This window comes from Capra hircus, chromosome 11 (genome assembly GCF_001704415.2).
Source record: "Capra hircus breed San Clemente chromosome 11, ASM170441v1, whole genome shotgun sequence".
Taxonomy (NCBI): Eukaryota; Metazoa; Chordata; class Mammalia; order Artiodactyla; family Bovidae; genus Capra; species Capra hircus.
This window is the reverse complement of record NC_030818.1, coordinates 92,192,202-92,212,492: the sequence shown is the minus strand read 5'-3', so window position 1 is coordinate 92,212,492 and position 20,291 is coordinate 92,192,202. Positions and strand designations below refer to the sequence as shown.

At 54.6% G+C, this 20,291-nt stretch overlaps 1 protein-coding gene across 10 annotated transcripts in view; it reads right to left on the bottom strand.

Moving 5' to 3' along the window:
- DAB2IP (DAB2 interacting protein) overlaps nt 1-20,291 on the bottom strand; it is a 210,102-nt gene that overhangs the window by 69,387 nt on the left and 120,424 nt on the right. For all 10 annotated transcript variants that reach the window (XM_018055714.1, XM_018055711.1, XM_018055709.1 and 7 more), the window contains one exon: nt 18,229-18,374. In XM_018055714.1, the coding sequence (XP_017911203.1) occupies nt 18,229-18,374 (146 nt within the window). The remainder of the gene's footprint in view (nt 1-18,228; nt 18,375-20,291) is intronic.

Here is a 20,291-nt window from a genome sequence, read left to right as displayed (position 1 = left end):
GCTCAAAGAATGCTCAAACTACCGCACAATTGCACTCATCTCACATGCTAGCCAAGTAATGCTCAAAATTCTCCAAGCCAGGCTTCAACAGTACGTGAACCATGAACTTCCAGATGTTCAAGCTGGATTTAGAAAAGGCAGAGGAACCAGAGATCAAATTGCCAACATCCGCTGGATCATCGAAAAAGCAAGAGAGTTCCAGAAAAATATCTACTTCTGCTTTACTGACTACGCCAAAGCCTTTGACTATGTGGATCACAACAAACTGGAACATTCTTAAAGGAACAGGAATACCAGACCACCTTACCTGCCTCCTGAGAAATCTGTATGCAGATCAAGAAGCAACAGTTAGAAATGGACATGGAACGACAGACTGGTTCCAAATAGGAAAAGGAGTACATCAAGGCTGTATATTGTCACCCTGCTTATTTAACTTCTATGCAGAGTACGTCATGAGAAACGCTGGGCTGGATGAAGCACAAGCTGGAATCAAGATTGCCGGGAGAAATATCAATCACCTCAGATATGCAGATGACACCACCCTTATGGCAGAAAGTGAGGAACTAAAGAGCCTTTTGATGAAAGTCAAAGAGAACAGTGAAAAAGTTGGCTTAAAACTCAACATTTGGAAAACTAAGATCATGGCATCCAGTTCCATCACTTCATGGCAAATAGATGGGGAAACAATGGAATCAGTGACAGACTTTATTTTTTAGGGCTCCCAAATCACTGCAGATCGTGACTGCAGCCATAAAATTAAAAGACGCTTGCTCCTTGGAAGAAAAGCTATGACCAACCTAGACAGCATATTAAAAAGCAGAGACATTACTTTGCTGACACAGGTCCATCTAGTCAAAGCGATGGTTTTTCCAGTAGTCATGTGTGGATGTGAGAGTTGGACTATAAAGAAAGCTGAATGCTGAAGAATTGATGCTTTTGAACTGTGGTGATGGAGAAGACTCTTGAGAGTCCCTCAGACTGTAAGAAAATCAAACCAGTCAATCCTAAAGGAAATCAGTCCTGAATATTCATTGGAAAGACTGACGCTGAAGCTGACGTTCCAATACTTTGGCCACCTGATGTGAAGAACTGACTCATTGGAAACGACCGTGACGCTGAGAAAGATTGAAGGCAGGAGGAGAAGGGGATGCCAGACTAGATGGACATGAGTTTGAGTAAGCTCCGGGAGTTGGTGATGGACAGGGAAGCCTGGTGTGCCGCAGTCCATGGGGTCACACAGAGTCAGATACGACTGAGTGACTGAACTGAACACAAGAGGCAATGGGGCTGTCCTGAAAGGAGAGCTGGTTGGACCATGTACGCCTGGGGGTGGGGCACGGTACGAGTCCTGCCTTCACTGAAACTCACTTCCAGGTAATCACTAAGCGCGAAAGAGACAGAGTCCCAGCCATCACTTATCATTAGTAGCTGCAGAGATTTACCGGAGGAACCTGGCTGGCTAAGTGGCCACCTGGGCTTAGGAGGTAGAGACAGCAAGGATGCTTCCCTGGTTGCTCAGATGGTAAAGCCCTGATGCTGGGAATGACTGAAGGCAGAAAGAGAAGGAGGCAACAGAGGATGAGACGGTTGGACGGCATTACCCATTCAAAGGACATGAACTTGGGCAAACTCCAGGAGATGGTGAGGGACAGGGAGGCCTGGCGTGCTGCAGTCCATGGGATCTCAAAGAGTTGGACAGACTTGGTGACTGAACAATAACCACCACAGCAAGGATGGCCAACTGGAAATGTGTGGTGACAAATTACCAGGCTGCCTGCTGATTCCCTGGGTACCACCAAGTTGTCCAAAGACCATGTAGGAAGCTATGGAACCTCCTGAGAACAGCCCACCATCTCCCTGCAAATTAACAGAGCAGATGCAAAGAAAGCAGATGTTCACGTTGCCCAAGCTGAGGCACAGATCGAGGGATCTAAGGTCTGGAATCCATTTACAGCCCAGGCAGAAGAAAAAGTATGGGACAAGCCTTGACCTGGCTGCTTCTGCTTCATGTCTGCCTGGCCCAGACTGGCCCGAGTCTGCCACTATGGAGGGACAGGGACTGCCTATGAGGAGACCTGAGATTCGGTACCCAGGGTCAGAGCCCTGGCACTGGCCTGGTCTGCCTTTCTCTCCGAGGGAGGGACCGGCTCCCTGAGAAGCAGGAGCAAGACCAGAAAGCAGACCCAGCGGCATCAACTGCAGGAAGCCACTGGTGTCCCCCTGCCACGGGCAGCACAGTCACAGCTGGACTCCCTTCATATCTTCAGGGTCAGCCCCAGCCTGCCTGGAACCCCACAGTAGACGCCCTACTGTTTAGCAGAAGAACTCAGCCGACTTCTTTTGGAAATGGAATCTGAGCAGGACAAAGGGCCCTGGCTGGGGCTCTTCAACCAGACCAAATAAACACTCAGCCTCTCACCAGCGAGGCTGCAGTTTATATTTGGAGAAGGAAAGGAAGTGCCAATCCGAGCTGAGTTTGGGATGAACTGACTCTTGGCCAACAGCTGGAGCAGAGCACCCAGGGCAGGGTTCCTGCTTGTCGGGGTCTCAGCTGCCCACTTGGCTCCCCAAGCTGGAGCAGCCAGTGGTACATCCGGCCCCAGGGTTATTCTGTAGCCTGATAACTGAGCACCTGACCGCCAACATCCCCCGGAGGCATGGGACCCCGCCAGGGATGGGAGAATCCCAGAGCTGCTCGCTTGAGGTCCCAGAATCCCCTGGGGGCCCATCATGACAACAGATTCTGAGGCCAGTCCTAGATCTGTGAATCTAACTCTCCTGGGCAGGACTCTGTGCCTGGCTCCTGTGGCACAAAGATGTGCAACTGTATCAAGGAACCCGGAGAAGGCAAAGTGACCTCTGATGCCTCCCAAAGCCCCCTTCCCAGTGCCCACAAGGCATGCGTGGTCGCTCCTATTTGCTGCGGCCACTTCCTAAAACGCTAGGGGGCCCACGGTCTCAGGCACCTTCAGCTGAGCATGCCTCCAGTCAACCTGCAGGCAGCTAGTAGCCCCACCCAACGAGATTAGGCCAGCTGAGACTAACAGCGGGGAGTAAATCAACTCAGTTCACGGGGGAGAAATGTGTTGCTTACAGAGATCTTTTTTCAAAGAGGAGCCATTAGTGGTCTTGGTATTTTGAGCATCAGAAAATTACCCATGTCATGTTGCCATTAAGAGAAAGCAAAGCCCAGTAGTAAGACAGAGAGGCCTGGATTGGGGCTGGTAGCACCCCCCACCCCGCTCTGGAGTTCTGTACCTCCCCAGCTCAGGAGTGTCCTCTGCAGACCCCTGCCTTGCAAGGGTGAGTCCCTGATGCTGGCTGCAGAGCAGCAGGTGCCTGAAATTAGGTGGGCACCCACCATGATGGACAGTTATCTAGGCCTAAATTCAAGTCCCTGGTGGTTCAGATGGTAAAGAATCTGCTTACAAGGCAGGAGACCCAGGTTCGATCCCTAGGTCAGGAAGATCCCCTGGAGAAGGGAATGGCTACTCACCCCAGTATTCTTGCCTGGAGAATTCCATGGACAGAGGAACCTGGCGGGCTATACAGTCCATGGGGTCGCAAAAGGGTTGGACACACTGCGCGACTAGCACTTTCTTTCTTTTCAGGTTCAAGTCCAGACTTGGCCATTTAAAGGCTCTATGACCTTGTGCAGGTCTCTTAAAGTCTCTTAGCCATCCTCGGCTTCCGATTCCTCACACATAAAATAAGAAAATGCGCGTTTTCTAGGAACGCTATGAGGCCCTCTCTTACCCCTTGCTCCCAGACCCACAGGTCTGCACAAGCTCTTCCACCTGCAAAGAAGGCTCTTCACTGAGAGCTCAGCCCACCCCTCTCTTCCTTGGGGACACTGCCCCCACCACCCCAACAGATCAAGTGCTCCAGGGCTCGCAGTGCCTTCAGGACACAGGCCTTCACGGCAATCACACTGACCTGCAGGACAGGCCTGGCCCATGGGAGGCTCTAACTGAAGGATATCCAGCAACGGGCCTTGGGAACTCCGTGTTCCGCCCCAGCTCCAGACTTGACCACTCAGGCACCCCTGCTTCCAGCCCCTGTGATACCCCACTCAGCGCCCTGCCCTGCACGGGCCCTCTCAGGCTGTCTGGCACCTCTGGAGCCTCACAACCCCAGAGGCTGCCTGCTGTAAACAGGTCCCCACCCCGAACTGCCCCTGGCCATCCACCAGAGGCCGCTTCCCAGGACTTGGCCCCACGTGGCTCTCCAGATTTCTTGTAGTAACACCTTCTTGGAGTTTCAGAAGCAAAGCAAGTCATTTGCCAACTATTTTTTCCCATTAATCTCACAATGCATTTGCTATTTTCCCTCCATAATGACTCATTTAGCAGCAACAGAGCAATTAGGCAGACCACAGAATATTGATTTTCTAAGTGGGAGAAGTGTCCGCGCGACGTCTCTCTAGGCCTGTCTCGGGCTGCCTCCTCCTCCATGATGGGCTGGATGTGAGGAGAGTGGGGCTGGATCTGCTGACAGGATTCTGAGGTCTCCAGGGGAAGCTCAAGACCACAGTGTGCACACACGTGTAAGAGTGAGTGCACATGAGATGATATGAAGGTATCATGAGACATACATGACCATGTGTTCTATACCAGGGACAGAACCCTGGGAGGCAGGCACCATCATCACACCCATTTTAAAGATGAGGAAACGGAGGTTCAGAGATTAAGTGACTTGTCCCAGGTCACACAGGAAGTCAGGGAGCCGGATCCAGACCTAGGTCAAGGTGCTGGCAGGGCCACACTCTGCCCATCAGGCCAGCTCGTGTGGCTTGCTCTCCATGGGATGCGGGGCATGTGCCACTGGTGGCCCAAGGAGACCTCTGAGACGTGAAGCACTTGGTCTAAGCCCTATGGCTGCACACCTCTGCCTCAGAGCAGCCTCCAAGCCAGCCTGCTGTAAACAGGGCCCCGCCCCAAACTGCCCCTGGCCATCACCAGGCCTGCCTAGTAGCTCTCAGAAAGGCCCAAGGAAAGACACAATGGCAGGGCCCCCACACCTTCCTCCTCTACCCCCTGACCACCATCTCCGGCCCAAGACAAGTGCCCTACCCAGCTAGTGGGGCACCCAGGGACGGCTTGATGAACTGGGCCTCTATGATGAGCCATATCTACAGATGGCTCCCAAACCAGGCCCCACAGCTGCGATCCTAGCAAGCAACAGTTTAGCACTTCTCCTACCTCCAAATTCCAGAAACTCACTCGAGGCAAGCTGGAACAGGGGCTGTAGGGATAACAGATCCCCAAGGTCCTAGGGACCAATGCCGCCAGACACGCTGATCTTTACCCTGGGAGCAAATGGCTTCTTGGTGGCTAAGGGAAAGAGCTGAAGATCCAGCCGGAAGACCTGGGTTTAAATACCAGCTCTGCTACTTTCTATGTGGCTTTGGGTAGAATAATGACCTTCTCTGAGCCTCAGTTTCCTTATCTGTAAAAGGAATAACGCCTGCCCTGACACCTGCCTAGCCGGTATGAGCCCCATGCAGTAAATGATACAGTGCTACCTAAATGCTGGCCAGCTAAACTTAACAAAAGGGAAGGTTTCCAAGAGTCGGCATTGCTCGGCAAGGGGACGGCATCTCCCCATTACTGGCGACGAGCAAGCAGACACTGGATAGCCCATGAATATGGGAAGCAAAGCATCCTGTTTCCCCTGCTGTGTACCCAGATGCACAATAGCAGAGGAAAGGCTCCCAGCAGCCAAGCACTGAAAAAATTTACTTGCTTTGGTTCACTGCATGCTTCTCTGACCTGTTTAGGCTATTGAATCCCCTCATCACAAATGCCCAATAACATCTGCCAGGATGTAGTGTTCCACATAACCCAGTTTGAGAAATATTCCTGTGGACACTCTGGATAATGACTAGGGGACACAGGGAAGAAAACAAGGCCTTTCAAATACAACCTTCAAGTACAATGCACTTTCAAGTACAACCGTACAATGTACTTTCAAGGACAACCCTGACTGGACAGGCTACAGGACCTTCCCCAGCATCAGTGACAAGTCAGGGGCAGACCCAGCCCTCAACCTCCCTTTCCAGGATGACAGGGAGACAAACCCATATGACCAGAGCGAAAACTCACTTCAGCGAGACAATGTAAAAAGAGGACTTAGACATGTCCAGGAGGAGACACTCCCAGTCTTTCCCTGCCCTTAACAAGCCCAGAAACTTGGAGGAACTCAAGAAAAAGCAAGCCTCAAGCAGAAATGCCTCCTCCTTCCCTGCTCTTCCCTGCTCACCATCCCTACCCTCACCTGCTGGGTCAGCAAGGGCCTCCTCCAGGCTACCTGGAAGCAGGGCTAAGTCTCCAAGACAGTTGACGGTTTCCGAGTAGAAGAGTCTATGGGACCACAGGAAGTGGGTGAATACAGAATCTCAAATTGCCTGTGTGTCCAGGCCCCAGGTGTGGCTCCTAGAAGAAGACATCAGGCAGGACCAGTCCCGCCCACGATGCTGCTGCGTGGACACACCCTTCCACCCCAGTGCTCTCTCCTCTCTCTGGGGGGGCTTCATGCCAGCATCGGCTGATGAGTCCGGGAACCACTGGCTCCCTGGAAGAGCTCAGACAAACCCATCCATGGCAAACCCATCCATAATGGCGCAGACTTTGCTCCCAGCAAGGACAGAGCTTTATTAATTATTCAGGGGACGGTGCAATTATGCAAATCAGTGGGCAGCCTCTGCCCGACTGCTGTCTTCTGCAGGAGTCCAGGGGGGAGGGGGTGCCCAGAGCCCAAGCAGCTGGGTACAAGAAGGGAGCCACCCAGCCCAGGAAAGGGGGAATAAACCCTCCACCCTTCTGGGCCCACAGAGGGCTCTGAACAGAGCCAGGTCCCACTGCACACTCAGAAGAGCTGACTCTGAAGACCTGGGGGTGCCTTTTTCCAAAAAAATACTATATCCCCAAAGCTGCTGCCAGGCCAGCAAGGCCATCATTCAAGGCTTGCTCCCACAGGTCCTCAAGGCATGGAATACTTCCAAAGTCTCCTCTTAAAAGGCACACTTCTAAGGAGAGGTAACACGTCAAATTAGTGTTTACCCAAGAAGGTTGTGCAGAATACTACTGCTCCTGGGGTGGGGGTGGGGGACAGGAAACCCCAGATTAAAAAAGATGAAACAGGTCTCTTTCCTACAGGACTTCTCAGGGCCTACAGTGAGGATGCCCACGACACCTTTGGAGGGGAACCTCCAGTCTCACCCCCAGGAACCAGGAGCTGAGTCTGATGAACTCTGGACAGATCGCTCACAGAATTCCCCGCCAGGTTCAACATCCCTTGACTCTGAAATTTGTGGAACAGGTTTTCACTAGTCTCATAAACAACCACCATCAATAAACGTGAACGTCACGTGCACAGAGGAGCTAGACATGACCACCGAGAGCGTGCTGGTGGGGCTTTCGGCAGAGTCCCCACCCGTGGCCCAGCCGTCACCACCCCTGGCTCTGTCCCCACCCTGAGGTCAGGCAGTTGTGCAGGTGCCCAGCGCCATCTCAGGTCCACAGATGGCTGGGTGGGCTGGGAACCTGGCTGCATGACTAGCAGCCCCCTCAGCCCGTCCAGCCAGAGGTCTCGGTGCCAGACGCACCCACATGAGCAGATCAAAGGCTGGACTGGGAGGCCCTGCCCACCAGCATCACAGCCTTCTCTCATCCTCCTGGGCAGAGGAGAGTGATCATGCTGATCTGTGGAAGTGTGGGGGTGGGGGTGGGTATGCTATGCAAAGCCAGTGAGCCCACCCAAGACCTCTGTCACCCCCCCACCTCACCCAAGGTCATCAACCAACAGACCCAAATGCAGCCGTGCTCACTCGCTCTGCCAAGAGCAAAAGAGGTGTGGGGGCCCAGACTGCTGGGGGTGCCTACGAAGAAAGACACTTATCATCACTGAGCAACTGCAAATATGGGGATGGTCCCTAAGCCAGCCCTAGCCTCACACCATGGGGACCCCACCCACAGAGACCAGTAGGAAGGCCCGCCTCCACTGCCACACTCCTCCACCCTTCCAGAACTTCAGCACCCACAGTAGCTCCTGCAGAGCCTGGGGTGGCCCAGGACACTCTCCCATGTACGTGTGTGCTTGTTCAGTTGTGTCCGACTCTTTGTGACCCCATGGACTGTATAGCCTGCCAGATTCCTCTGTTCATGAGCTTCTCCAGGCAAGAATACTAGAGTGGGTTGCCATTTCCTCCTCCAGGGGATCTTCCCGACCCAGGGAGCGAACCCACGTCTCCCATGTCTCCTGCACTGAAGGCGGATTCTTTACCATTGAGCCACCAAGAAAGCCCGTGGGAGCCAGTAAAACTCCGGAAACATCTAAGTACAGACCCCATCTCTGCCACCCACCTGCAGTCTGACCGGGGCAAGTGGCTTTTACCTGCTGGAGCTTCAGTTTCCTCATCTGTAAAATAGCAAGGGGCAGGCCTGTGCAGTAGTGAAGAGCACAGACTTGGGAGCCAGGCTTCTTAGGTTAAGATCTTAGCTCTGCCATTCCGGCTGGGCAGGCCACGTTTCCTGGTTGTAAACCAGGAATAACAGTAGTCAGTAGCAGGACATGGGCTGTCGTGAGATTGGAGTGAGTGCCTCTCTGTGAAGTGCTGAGGGCAGGCCTAGCCCATGGGATCTGTCCATCATGTCAGCTATTATACTGGAGAGGACCCTGGCTTTGAGTCCAGAGACCTAGATCCTAAATCCATCATGAGGGTAATCCCTGATAAGTTATTTTACCTCTCTGAGGCCGGTTTCAGCACCTGTAACATGGGGTTGGGGGGATGAAACAAGGGGAGTGAAGAGGACTAGAGCTGACGTACAGACAACACACAGTGCCTGGCATGCAGCAGACGCTCCGTAAGGGGCAGGCAGGTTAATGATATTAGTGACTGAGCAGGTCGTCTGGAAAAGAGACACCACGAGAACAGTGGTTGATGGAGGGGCCTTTGATAATAGAGCCTGACCGCCTGGGTTTGGATCCTACCTATGAGCTGTGTGACTTGGACCCGTGGCTCAGTCTCTCTGGGCCTCAATTTTCTTTTCTGAAAAATGAGGACTAGCAATATCGTTCAGAGCGCTGGTGTAAGGATGACATGAGAAAGCACAGGAAAGGCACAGGGCACGGAGCCGGGCCCATCAAGCAGGTGGCCACGCAGGGCAGTGGGTGGTGGTGATACTGTGACACTCAGCAGAGAAGCTTGCCGTGAAGAGTGCAGAGATGAAAGGCATCCTGGCCCCCCTAGCTCCACGCCACCTCCAGGGGCTTCACGACCTGAAGGCAGGGCAGCAAAGCCCAGGAGACACAAGACGCTCCCCTGTGCTGGGCGCCCTCCCTCCAGGAATATCAGAGTCCCAGGCACTGAGATATTAGTCTTTGTTTTGCTTTGTTGGGATGGGGAAACTGAGGTTCAAAGAGAAGCAGTGGGTGGAGCTGGCCTTGGACTAGCCTACACCTGCTGATCTCTCCAGCAGTTGGCAGTACAGGGCCTGGGGCTGTAAGGCAGTCGTGGGTTCACATTCCAGCTCCACACCCCCCAGGCCCAGATTCGTGGGTTCACAGTCCAGCTCCACAGCCCCCAGGCCCAGATTCCCCTGCCCCACCCTCCCCTATCCTTCTCCCCAACCTTAGCAGGCATCTGGCCTCCCCAGCTGGGGATACAGATTATGCTGCCTGGCCTGGCCTCTCCAGGGCCTCTGCACAGACCACCACTCTCATTCCTGAGCCTCTCCAGGCTGTCCTTAGAGAGCTCCACTCCCAGGCGGGGCCAAGGACACCTGGTTCAGCCCTAAATTAGCTAGTCCTATCCTACGGGCTTTGACCCAGTGGACCTGGGCTTGAATCACATTACTCACTTGATCCTGGTGATTCCAGAGAGGACCAAGTACACCTTCTCTGAACCACTTATACGAGGGAAGTCGGCAAGAGCACTGAGCCTCAGTGGCTCAGGTGGGCCAAGCACTGGACCTGGAGTTAGGAGACACATCCCAGCTCCAGCTGATTCCCTATACCTCTCTCAGCCTCACCCACTTCCCCTGTAGAAAGCAGACCATAGTCACAAATGCCCTAACTGCTCCAAGCACAGGGTGAAAGTGCTTTTTACAGCAGAGAGCCCTGGGCAAGCGCAGAAAGGACTCCTATCAAAGGGGGAAGGTAATTTCAAAAAGCAACACAAACTTAATAAAAAAAGGCACAGCATGCCCATGGGAGGATTCTAGGTCTCAACCAGGGAGTGGATCGCCTGGCTTGGGGCCCCCCCAGTATGTGACTTTGGGCCAGGAACATTCCCCTCTTGGAGTTTCAGTGAAATGAGAAACACAAAACACTCTTACTATGAGAGATCAATAAGAATATAGCAATGCCGAAGCAAGTTGCTGGGACAGAGCCCTGTCCTCAGCAAAAGGCACAAACTTTGGACAGAGGTTCTCACACCTTGGGGAAACACAATTAGGTCAAAGAGTCTAATTCAGAAGGTCCAGGGTAGGGGCCCAAGACTCTACATTTTGTTGGGTATCTTCCTAGGGTGGGCTGGTCAGTCAGGCTCAGGGGCCAGGCTCTCAGCTTCCAAGACAAGAGTGGGGTTTTATCAGAGCTGATGCTGGGATGGAGTTTCCTGATGAAATCTCAGGAAGGGGGAAAGGGGGAAAGAAGGGTAATAGGAACAGAGGGGTGGAGCTGTTAACAACCTATTAATCTCCTCCCCCGCCGGAAACAGTAATTGCTGAGGCGCATACATCCTTCACGTGCTAACAGTCTGCAGCTGCAATACGAAGCTTTGATTACGAATGTCAACAAGACAGAGCATGAAATTAACTTCCCCTTAGTCAGTGGGCACAGGGAGACGCTGCACTCATTCACTGCCCTCGGTATGAAAACTCCCTACGACAATGTCGCATCAAATTAGAGCCTGTGCTACCAGGCTGGCATCTATATCTCTGCCCGTAGCACTCTCTTACAACCAGGCCCTGCAAACAAGGGCCTGAGGCTGGGAGAAAGGTCAGGGCTGGAGGCAGGTGACGGTCCCAGGGTGAACTGGGAGGTGGCCAGGGCTAGACGGGACCCCCATGGGGGTTTGCCCACTGGACAAGAGACGGGGGGAATCATCGTGACAAAGAGTAACTCACCCCTCCAAGTGCCTGATGTGGGAAAAAGTGCAAACCCGACCTTCATCTGGGTCAGTTTCTGCCCTGCCAGCCCATCTGGAGAGGTGAGTTGGGGAAACAGACTGTTCCAAGGTAGACCGTGCTGAGTGAGTTAGCGGGGCAGGCCAGAAGCCAGGCTCCTGTGACCCTGCACTCGTCGGCTCCAGCCTGGCCTGTGGCTCTCCAGGTTCAAGTGGCAGCAGGAAGGAAGTGGGGTGACAAAGGGAGGTTCTTACATGTGCATGCCTGGGGTGGGGGCATGTGGCTTGGCCTGCGGCAGGACCTGGGCGGGGGGCACCCAAGACCGTGCCCCTGGTATGTGTGAGACGCGTGCACCCACCCACAGGCCCCTACCCGCACAGGCCCCTACCCGCACAGGCCCACAAAGGACGGAGACTCCTTCTGTCTCGGGGGTAGTTACCAACTAACTAACAAGGGTTAGTTTCCTCGTAGAGTGGCTGGTGACTACCCCGTCCATAGCCCAGGCTGCGGATATGCTGCCTGGCTGCTTTGGGGGCTTCAGAGGGTGGGGATGGGAGTGGTACAGCCTCACCCCAATCTGGCCAGGCTCTCCTCGGCCATTTGCACACCCCACCCCCAGGCCGGGAATGCGGCCCAAGTTACTCCTTGTAGGCTGATAGACCAGTGGCCAGAAGACCCAGCATGTGAGGTTCTTCATGCAAGAAGCCCTTTTTCCACTCACCCGCGGCCGATCACCCAGGAGGCCTGGCTGGCAAGCAGCTAAGCGGGCCCGGCCGCCTGGGGAGAGGTCACCATGCCAGCCGTGAGAGCTGGATGTTTTCCTTCTTGCCTTTTTGGTCTTCCTGTGATCTCCAGTTCTCTTCTGTGGCCCTCTAAAATAGCCATTAATTAGAGCCTGGTAATTAACTTTCTGGTTCGAGTAATATTTTGCAAAGGAATTCCATTAAAGAGCCGATTTGCATATCCTCAGACCTGGGACCTGGAAATAGCCAGGGTTTTTCTAGGAGAATGGGCAAGGCCCTGCAGTACCTCTCAGGCCTGGCATCCAGGCCTGGGCTCTGCTGGCACCTATGGGCACGAGGGGGCTCAGAGGGTAGCTGTCCTGACGGCCTGGGGAGATGCTGAGTCGTGGGAGATCTTCCCCAGGAAGGCAGGCAGTTTTGTTCACAAAACTGGCTGGCTCAGCGGCCACATGCCCAGACAGCAACTGCACACCTGCACATAGATGCCCACATGTGAGAGCTCAAACACAGAGCACACCACACACACTGTAAAACAGGGGGTACGTAAATGCACATGCTGGTAGACACGTACACGTAAGAAAACAGACACAATAAGAACAGTAGCCAGAACTCCCTGAGCGGTTAGAATGAACCGTATGTCCATAATCGACCTACAAAAACACTTCACGTGGTCCAACCCAACATGAAGTGCCAGGCAGTGTTCCAAATGCTTTACATGCAATTCCTCATTTCAGATCTACAAACATGTACAAGGATGCTTACATATACACACCTTCATGAGGGAAGACATGCACTCGTGTGCCTGTCAAAGGCATGTGTACATGCCTACAGCCACCTGCACAGGAAAAGGCTTCTCTAGCCTTTAAAACCCCAGCTTGGGGCTGATCACATCCTTACTAGCTAATTTCCGCCGTTCCTAAAAATATTGCCCAGCTCGGATCTCTGGAAGATACACACGAGGGAGCTGCAGATCTAAAAGGAGGGCGATAAAAATGAGAAAGCAGAAATAAATTGGTTCTTTTCCATGTCCGGGTCATGTTCTGTGGCTCCCCCTCCCTCTGGAGATGAAGCCCAGAATCATGTGTTCCTTGGCAGGGCTCCAGGCAGCCCTGCCCCAAAGGTGCCCATGGGGCTCCGAGTACCACGCTGCAGGGGGGCTGGGACCTGGACACAAGGCCAGGCTTCTGGGATGGTCCCACCACCACACCTTTGACCGCGTGTCTCAGTTTCCCTGAATCTAACAACCCCTGCACTGCTTACCGATGCTGTACAGCGACAGACCTCTCAAAGTGCTGTGTAAGTGCCAGGCTTCCTTAACGATAATTATCGGATTAAGAATTAAATCTGGTTCCCTTATGGAGAGCAGAGCAGGGGAGGGGGAGCTGGGGAGCACTCCTTGTAGGTAATTAATGAATTCCCTGCCATACTGCTTGGAAGGCAGAGGCCCATTTAACAAAGATCCACCTACATGGATGGTGGTGAAGGAACCAAGGAAGGCCAAACAGGGCAAGGAAGGCTCTTACAAAGGGCTTGTCAGAACGTTCAGAAGGCAAAGGACAGGAACAGACAAGACTGTGAAGCAGCAGCACAGCACTACTGGCCATTAAACCCAGGAAAACAATGCTCAGTGACTAACCAGCAAGAAATGCAAATAACAAAGAAATGCCACCCTTGTGCCTATACAAACAACAAAGACTGTGTTACCGATGACACCCAATGTTTTCAAAGGCGTGAAGAAACAGGTGGGCACCTCAAAAGTCTTTGGGGGAGTGTAAATTACTACAGGCTCTCGATGGGAAACATATTTATCGAAAGCCTGAAATTGCTCTTATTTTTTGACCTAGTAATTCTAAGACTTTATCTCATGGAAACAATCACAGATGGAGACAAATGATGCATATTTAAGGATTAAATACCAGCACCATTTTTAATAAAGAAAAACTAGACAGAACATAAATGCCTAGATTACTAAAAAGAAGTATGGTCCAAACATCAAAAATCGATTTTTAAAACACATATAGGACAGGTTTGCTTTCTCGGGTGCAGACAAGTCCCAGGGTCTTTCTACTCGGGTATTTCTTGTGTTCAAAGTAGCTGTGATCCTCCACACAGCCCTCTTCACCTTTCAAGGGACAGTAGCGTCTAGTTCCATCTCTTGAATGATGATAACATGATTGCACGTTAATATTCCCACACTGCAGAGAAGACAACTGAGGCTTACCAAGACGGACTGACTTTTTCCTCCAAATATTAACTTCCACTTACTGAAAACTTACAACACAGCTGTCTAACCGCTTTCATGTGTTATAACTTATTTAATAAAATTTTAGAAACATTTAAAAAATGTGCAAAACCCAGTGTTAGTTGCCAAGGAAACAGCACTGAACAGGACATTTTCTATTAAGTACATGATGAATATATTAATATTAATGTTTCCAACGACATGATTATCATCAGACCCATTTTGCTGATGGGCAAACTGAGGCTCAGAACAGTTTAGGTGACTTGCCCCAGGAACTGCCTGGCTTTAAATCCAAAGATCACATACTTCCCATTACTCCCAGACACTGAAATGCATGATCATCTCAAGATCACCCAAGAGAAGGCGCAGGAGGACTGGGCACTCGCTGTCTACAGCAGGGGAGGGAGAGAGTCAAGAATACCCAGGCCTGGGTGCCCAGCCCAGTCTGCATCTACTGTCAACAGAAAACAGATCCCCTCTTCCATCTTCTCCAGTTCCTCACCAAGCTCCCTCTCCCTGCTCCAAGAAATGCCTCACCCAAAGGGATAGAACTGATTTCTGCCTACTCAGGGCCAATGGAGGGTCCCTGAAAGCCCTCACCCCTACCTCCCAATTATCTCCCTCCCTGAGTCTTACACTGCTGGGAATCCTACCCTTGGTAACTTTCAGGTGTGGGAACTCCCGGTAACACACACATTCCCTGGACGGGGCAGTCAGTCCCTTGCTCCCTGATCAGCCTTGGGTACCTGCTCCTGGGCTGCCCACCTGTGTGGAGGGCCAGCATCACCCAGAGCGAATACTGCGGAGGGGAAAAAAATGAGGAAGGCACTGTATTGCCAACTGACCCTCCCAGCTACTTGGGAACATTAATAAATAAATGAGTGAGTTCGAAATTATCTTCTGGGAGGGCAGAAACACCACATCCAAGATCGCTTTTACCAGCATTAAAGCTGTCTTGTAACTGAGGCAGGAACATTTCCAGTCTGCGAAAAAAAAAAAAAAAATGCTTTTGCCAGCACACCTTTCACCTGGGACGCCTCGGAGCGGCATTCATTTCTATTATCCACAGGCAACGATTACCTGTCCTTGGTGCTTATCTCCAGAACCTCCAAAGAAGAAATGAATGTTGAGGGGCCCAGTGATCTTGGAGACCAGCTGGAAACCTCCCCAGGATGTTTTCAGGGAAATAAGTATAAAGGCTCAAATCTGCGGCCCTTGGGCTTCCCAGAGCTCAGCTATGCACCCTCCCCAGCCCTGGCTGGCTTGACTCCAGGCTCACAACCAGACATCAGCCCTTTCCCCGCCATCTCCACACCTGGACCAGACTCCCGTTCCCAGGGAGCCGAAAGATCCCAGAACAGAACCAACTGGTTTCCAACCTCCAGATGAGAGGATCCCGGTGCAAAAAATAACCTTCCCAACACAGCAGTTTGTGGAGCATGGCAGAACGCGTGCGGCAAAGCCGCTTCGGCAGCAGCCATGGAGCAGACAGATTCACCCAGTGTCAGACCCCAGGCGGCCGCCCCCGAGTGCCCGGTGTTCCTTCTCCACGTGAGGAGGCCACGGGAGCCAGCTCACACTGGCCACCCTAGAGGCCCCCACCCGCCTTCCCATGCCCATCCCTTCATGCGGACTGCTCTCTCTGCACTTACCCCCTTCCTAGGGAGAGGCATGGCAGCTCGGCAGGGTCCCATGGAGCCAGGATTCAACCCCCTCCTCACTGCTGGGCCAAGTCGGAAGGCAGCTGATCTGTCCACCCAGCCTCAGCAGCACCACACCACGTCAGAGTGCGGGGGAGGGAGGCATCTCTGCCCTCACCCACGTTTGACCATGAGCTTGGGGGGTGGGGTGGGGTCACCAGAGCTGGTTTTACTCACTTGACTCCAAACAGGACGCCTCCAGGAACTGCCCCAGAGACATACCTGCCCGTCCATCCCAGCGGCAGTGATCAATCTATTTCTAAGCAAGGCAGCAAATCAGGAGATCCCAGTCCTAGCAGAGCCTATTTCAGCTCCAAGGCTGGGTAGAAGGATTTCAAATTCCATCTCTCTGCCTGTCCGTGGGAAATCTGGGCTCCCTTCCTGTGCCAGAGGAGCCTCCAAGCCAGATTTTGTTTATAGAAAATTAATAAGACAATCCCACACCACCACCAGTGACATTCTGCTCCAGCTACCGTTCACCACTGGCGCTAGAGACAGACTCGCAGTTTTATTCCCCACCATGGCCCCCACTCTGCACCCCTCCGGCCTGTGGCAAAGCTGACCCGAAGTCAAGCTGGGCAGGACCTGCTCCAGGTTATCTCGACCACGTCCCGACCTCCGCCCAGGGTTGCCAGCTGATTGCTCGGCAGCATCTCAGTGCGGGCTGCCCGCTGGAGGGAGGTAAACACAGCATGCACGCTGCCTGCTCCCGGAGGGCAGACATACTCAGAGGCTGGACCGCCTGCCATCTCTCCTGCTCCCCGGACCACCAACACAAGCACACAAAACTAGGTACGTACACAAGGTCTCGCATGCGGGTGCAGAGGGTCCTGACCACCACCCAGGAAAGTGCAGCGAAGGGCATGTTCCCGAGGGAGAAAGCCGGAGAAGGCAGGGGCCAGCCGGAGGGAGGAAGGCAGCAAACCGGGTGGCCTGCCGCCCAGACAATAACAAAGATGGGAATCGAGGTTTTCAAAGACGCAGTGGCTGCACCCAGCACTGAGCTCTGGCCTGGCTAAATCTTCCTGCCAGGACACGCCTGGTCCCCTGGGGCACTATGGCCATCAGAGAAAGGCTGAGGGTCCTGCCTGGGACTGGGGTTGGCAGTGCGGGGAAGGAAACCAGCCGCAGGCAGCAGTTAGGATGCATTAGAGAGAGCAGCTCCCGGTGGATGAAAATTAAAGGTCTAGTAATTCTCCTGGAGGGTAGAAGGGGTACTCTTCGGGAAGATGCTAGGGGTCAGTTAAACAGTCAGTCAACCTTGGGCAGGAGTTGAGCTATAACTTGTACTCCTCTGCCTGCTGGAACTGAGGAGGAGGGGAGAGACATTTTCATTCTACCTGTGCCTCCCCTACAGGGAGTGCCAACTTGCCAATCACACACAGGGGCACAGCCCTATGAAGGGAGGCAGATGCCAGGGGCCTGAGACACAAGGCTGAATGCTGAAAAGGCTCCTTGGTGCCTGCCCATTCCTTCACCTCCACTTAGCTGAGCAGGGACACGTTCTAACTGGCACTAGAATCCATCACCATGCCTGTGCCCAAGCAGGAAGGTGCCAGGGCTGGCACGCTCAAGGAGGGGAACCTGGGCCCTGAAAGGAGAGGCTGTGTCCGCCCAGTGCCCCCGCACGCGGACAGGATGGCTTGTCCTTGCGAGCTGAAGCCTGCTCTTGCCAGTGACTCCTGGCAGGCTGAACCACCTCCTCTCTCTCCACTGCCCCACAAGCCACCTCCCCTTGGAATTTCCACACCTGCTCCAGTCTGGCCCGGGAAAAGGAAACGGGGAATTGGAGACACCCCTGGGAGTGGAGAGGTGAGAGAGGGAGCAGCTGCCCGGGGCTGGAAAGGATGAGGCCCTTCTTCCTTGGCCTCGGGCACTGCCCGCTCGCTCGCCCCAGCCCCCAGCGGAGCACGCGCCCTACTTAGAGCAGATGTGTCCCCTAAGCGACCCAGCCCCCTGCTCCTCCCCTCCAGATGTTCACCCTTTTCCTCACCGCTGGGTCTCCGCAAAACCCAGCCGAAATGCCTTTCGTATCGGGCACTCAAGGGCTCCAGAGGCAGGGAGATAGATCCTCGGGTGGAGGTGCCACTTCAGCCCCCAGCGCCGGGCACTGCACCGCCCGGGAAACAATGCCCACCACGGCGAGGCGAGGCAGGACTTCTCGGGGAAGGCACTTCCCTCCGGGCCTCGACCCGAGGCTCGGGCACCTCGTCCTCACCCACCCGGGGGAAGAGAGAAGGGTCCTCCCGTCGCTCCTCCCCGATCCGAGGTGGCCCCACAAGTTGCCGGAGGGCGGCGTGGGGAGCCCTCGCGCGTTCGGCGCGCCCCCGTCCCGGCTCTCGCTTTGTCCCCGCGCCCTCCCGGGCGCATCCCGGGGCGGCGGCGCGCGGAGGCCGGGCCGGCGGCGGGCTCACCTCTCATTGTCCGCGGCGGAGGCGGCGGCGGCGGCGGCGGCGCTGCGGAACCCCGGCAGGATGTGGCGGAAGCTGTGGTTGCGGTCCAGCTTGGGCTGGCTCTTGGTGCGCTTGATGGAGCCCTTGAGGCGGCGGCTGAGGAAGCCCTGCGCGCGGGGCGACAAGAGGAGGAAGGGGAGGCGGGGTTAGCGCGGCGGCGGGTCCGGGACCCGCGCGGGACCCGCGCCCTGGCTCGGGCGGCCGCGCGGCCGAGGGCGGGCGCGGGCTCGGCCTCGGCCCCTGCAGCTCGCGGCCCGCGCCGCCCGCCTGCCGACCGAGCGCCGACGGCCCGGCCCGCGCACAGCGGCCCAGCCCACCCCGCGCCACCCGCCCGTCCGCCAGCCAGCCAGCCACGTCGCCCCCGCCCCCTAAGCCGCTGTTGCCATGGCGACGCCGAGCCGAGCCGCACCGGCCGCGACCGAGGATGCCCGAGCCCCCCGGGGCGCGGGGGCGGGGGGAGCCCCCGGGGCCGAGGGGGCGGGGCTGCAGAGGGGCGGGGACCCTCGGGGAGCCCTCCGCGGCCGCAGCCCCTTCACCTCTGAAGAGTAACGGGTCACACCCCCCACCCACCTGGAGGAGTCCACGCCCCCATCCCGGTCCGGGATTGCCTCCACCGGTAGAGGTGAATGTTCTAAGTCTGGTTGGTACAGATGGGGGAGACTAAGGCTCTCCACGAGCGGGCGTCGGGTCCTCTGGGGAACAGCCGGCCAGCGCAGCTCCTTGTCACCTGGACCTCTAACCCGGGCGTCTTTCCTTTCTCAGGTGACTGTCACAGGTCCTCGGGGTGGAGCCCTTTGCCTGGAACCATGGTAGCCCAGCAGGGGCAACCCCCCTAGGGACAGGGTGACCTAGCATCTAGCTCAGGGAGGAGCTGAAGGGTTTGCTGAGTATCCACACTGCGGGCTTCAAGATTTGGAGCCACCTCTGGGGGGAGGCTGGACCTTCTCTAGAGGGACTGCTGCTTGGCCCATTCGTGACTTAGGGCAGTGGGGGGTGGGAGGGGGTGGTTCAGCTCCTGGGAGGAGTATGGCAGATCTCAGCCGGGCTCCCCATGTAGCCATTCATCCATCTACCAGGCTGCGCTGGACTCTGAGACCTGAGCCTAAGCTGAGCCCAGCCCCAGAGCTCCATGTCTAATAGAAGAGACAGGGAGGAGACAGCAAGCAGTACAGCAGGTTGAACCAGTGTTCCCTTTAGAGGTGACGGGGTAGACGGGGGGCTGAAGCGGCCACAGCCTGGTGTGTTCTGGACTTGGCACCTTCAGGCAGTTGGAGGGAGGGGAAAACTGAAGGAAGAGGGATTCCCCGTGAGTCAGGTTGTCCAATATGGATTTTGGGGACTCACCTACCCCAGCCTCACTTCCAGGTGATGTAAGGACAGAGGGAATGGGATATTAACTCATTTGGAAGTTAACGTTGTACACAATCTGAACACCACATTTCATCCGTCCCACCACATTTCATCCATCACCTCTCTGGTCTGCAGAGAGAGTTGGACATTTACTGTCGGCCACACCCTTGCTGGGTCTGTCCATCTCCCTGATCCTAGCACCCTAGATGTGATGAGGACAAATGTTGATTACACACATCATCTCATGTCACTCACACAAAGAGAAATGACAGAGAAACATCTCTTTCTGCAAATGAAGAAATCTTGCTCAGAGAGGTGAAACGACTCACCCAAGGACACACAGCTTCCAGGCCTGCCTGATGTCCATGGGACTCCCCCTCCTCTGCCCACTTTCTTCAAGCTTTCCCTTTTCTGATCTTTCTGCCCCTACTTTCCCCTCCCTCTCAATCTTTCCCGTTCATAAAAGACCAATTCCTGTAGCCACATGTCAAAATTCTGCGTATCCTTCAAGGCCCAGCTGAAATGCCATCTTATTCAGGCCTTCCCAGGTAGTGGAGTCCAAATGCCTCTCACCTCTACAGTCTGGTATTACCCATTAAGGTACTCTAATCACCTGCAGTTCAACAACTAGAGGGTTAGGTCACCCACTTCCAGAGGGGTGATGCAGACGTATC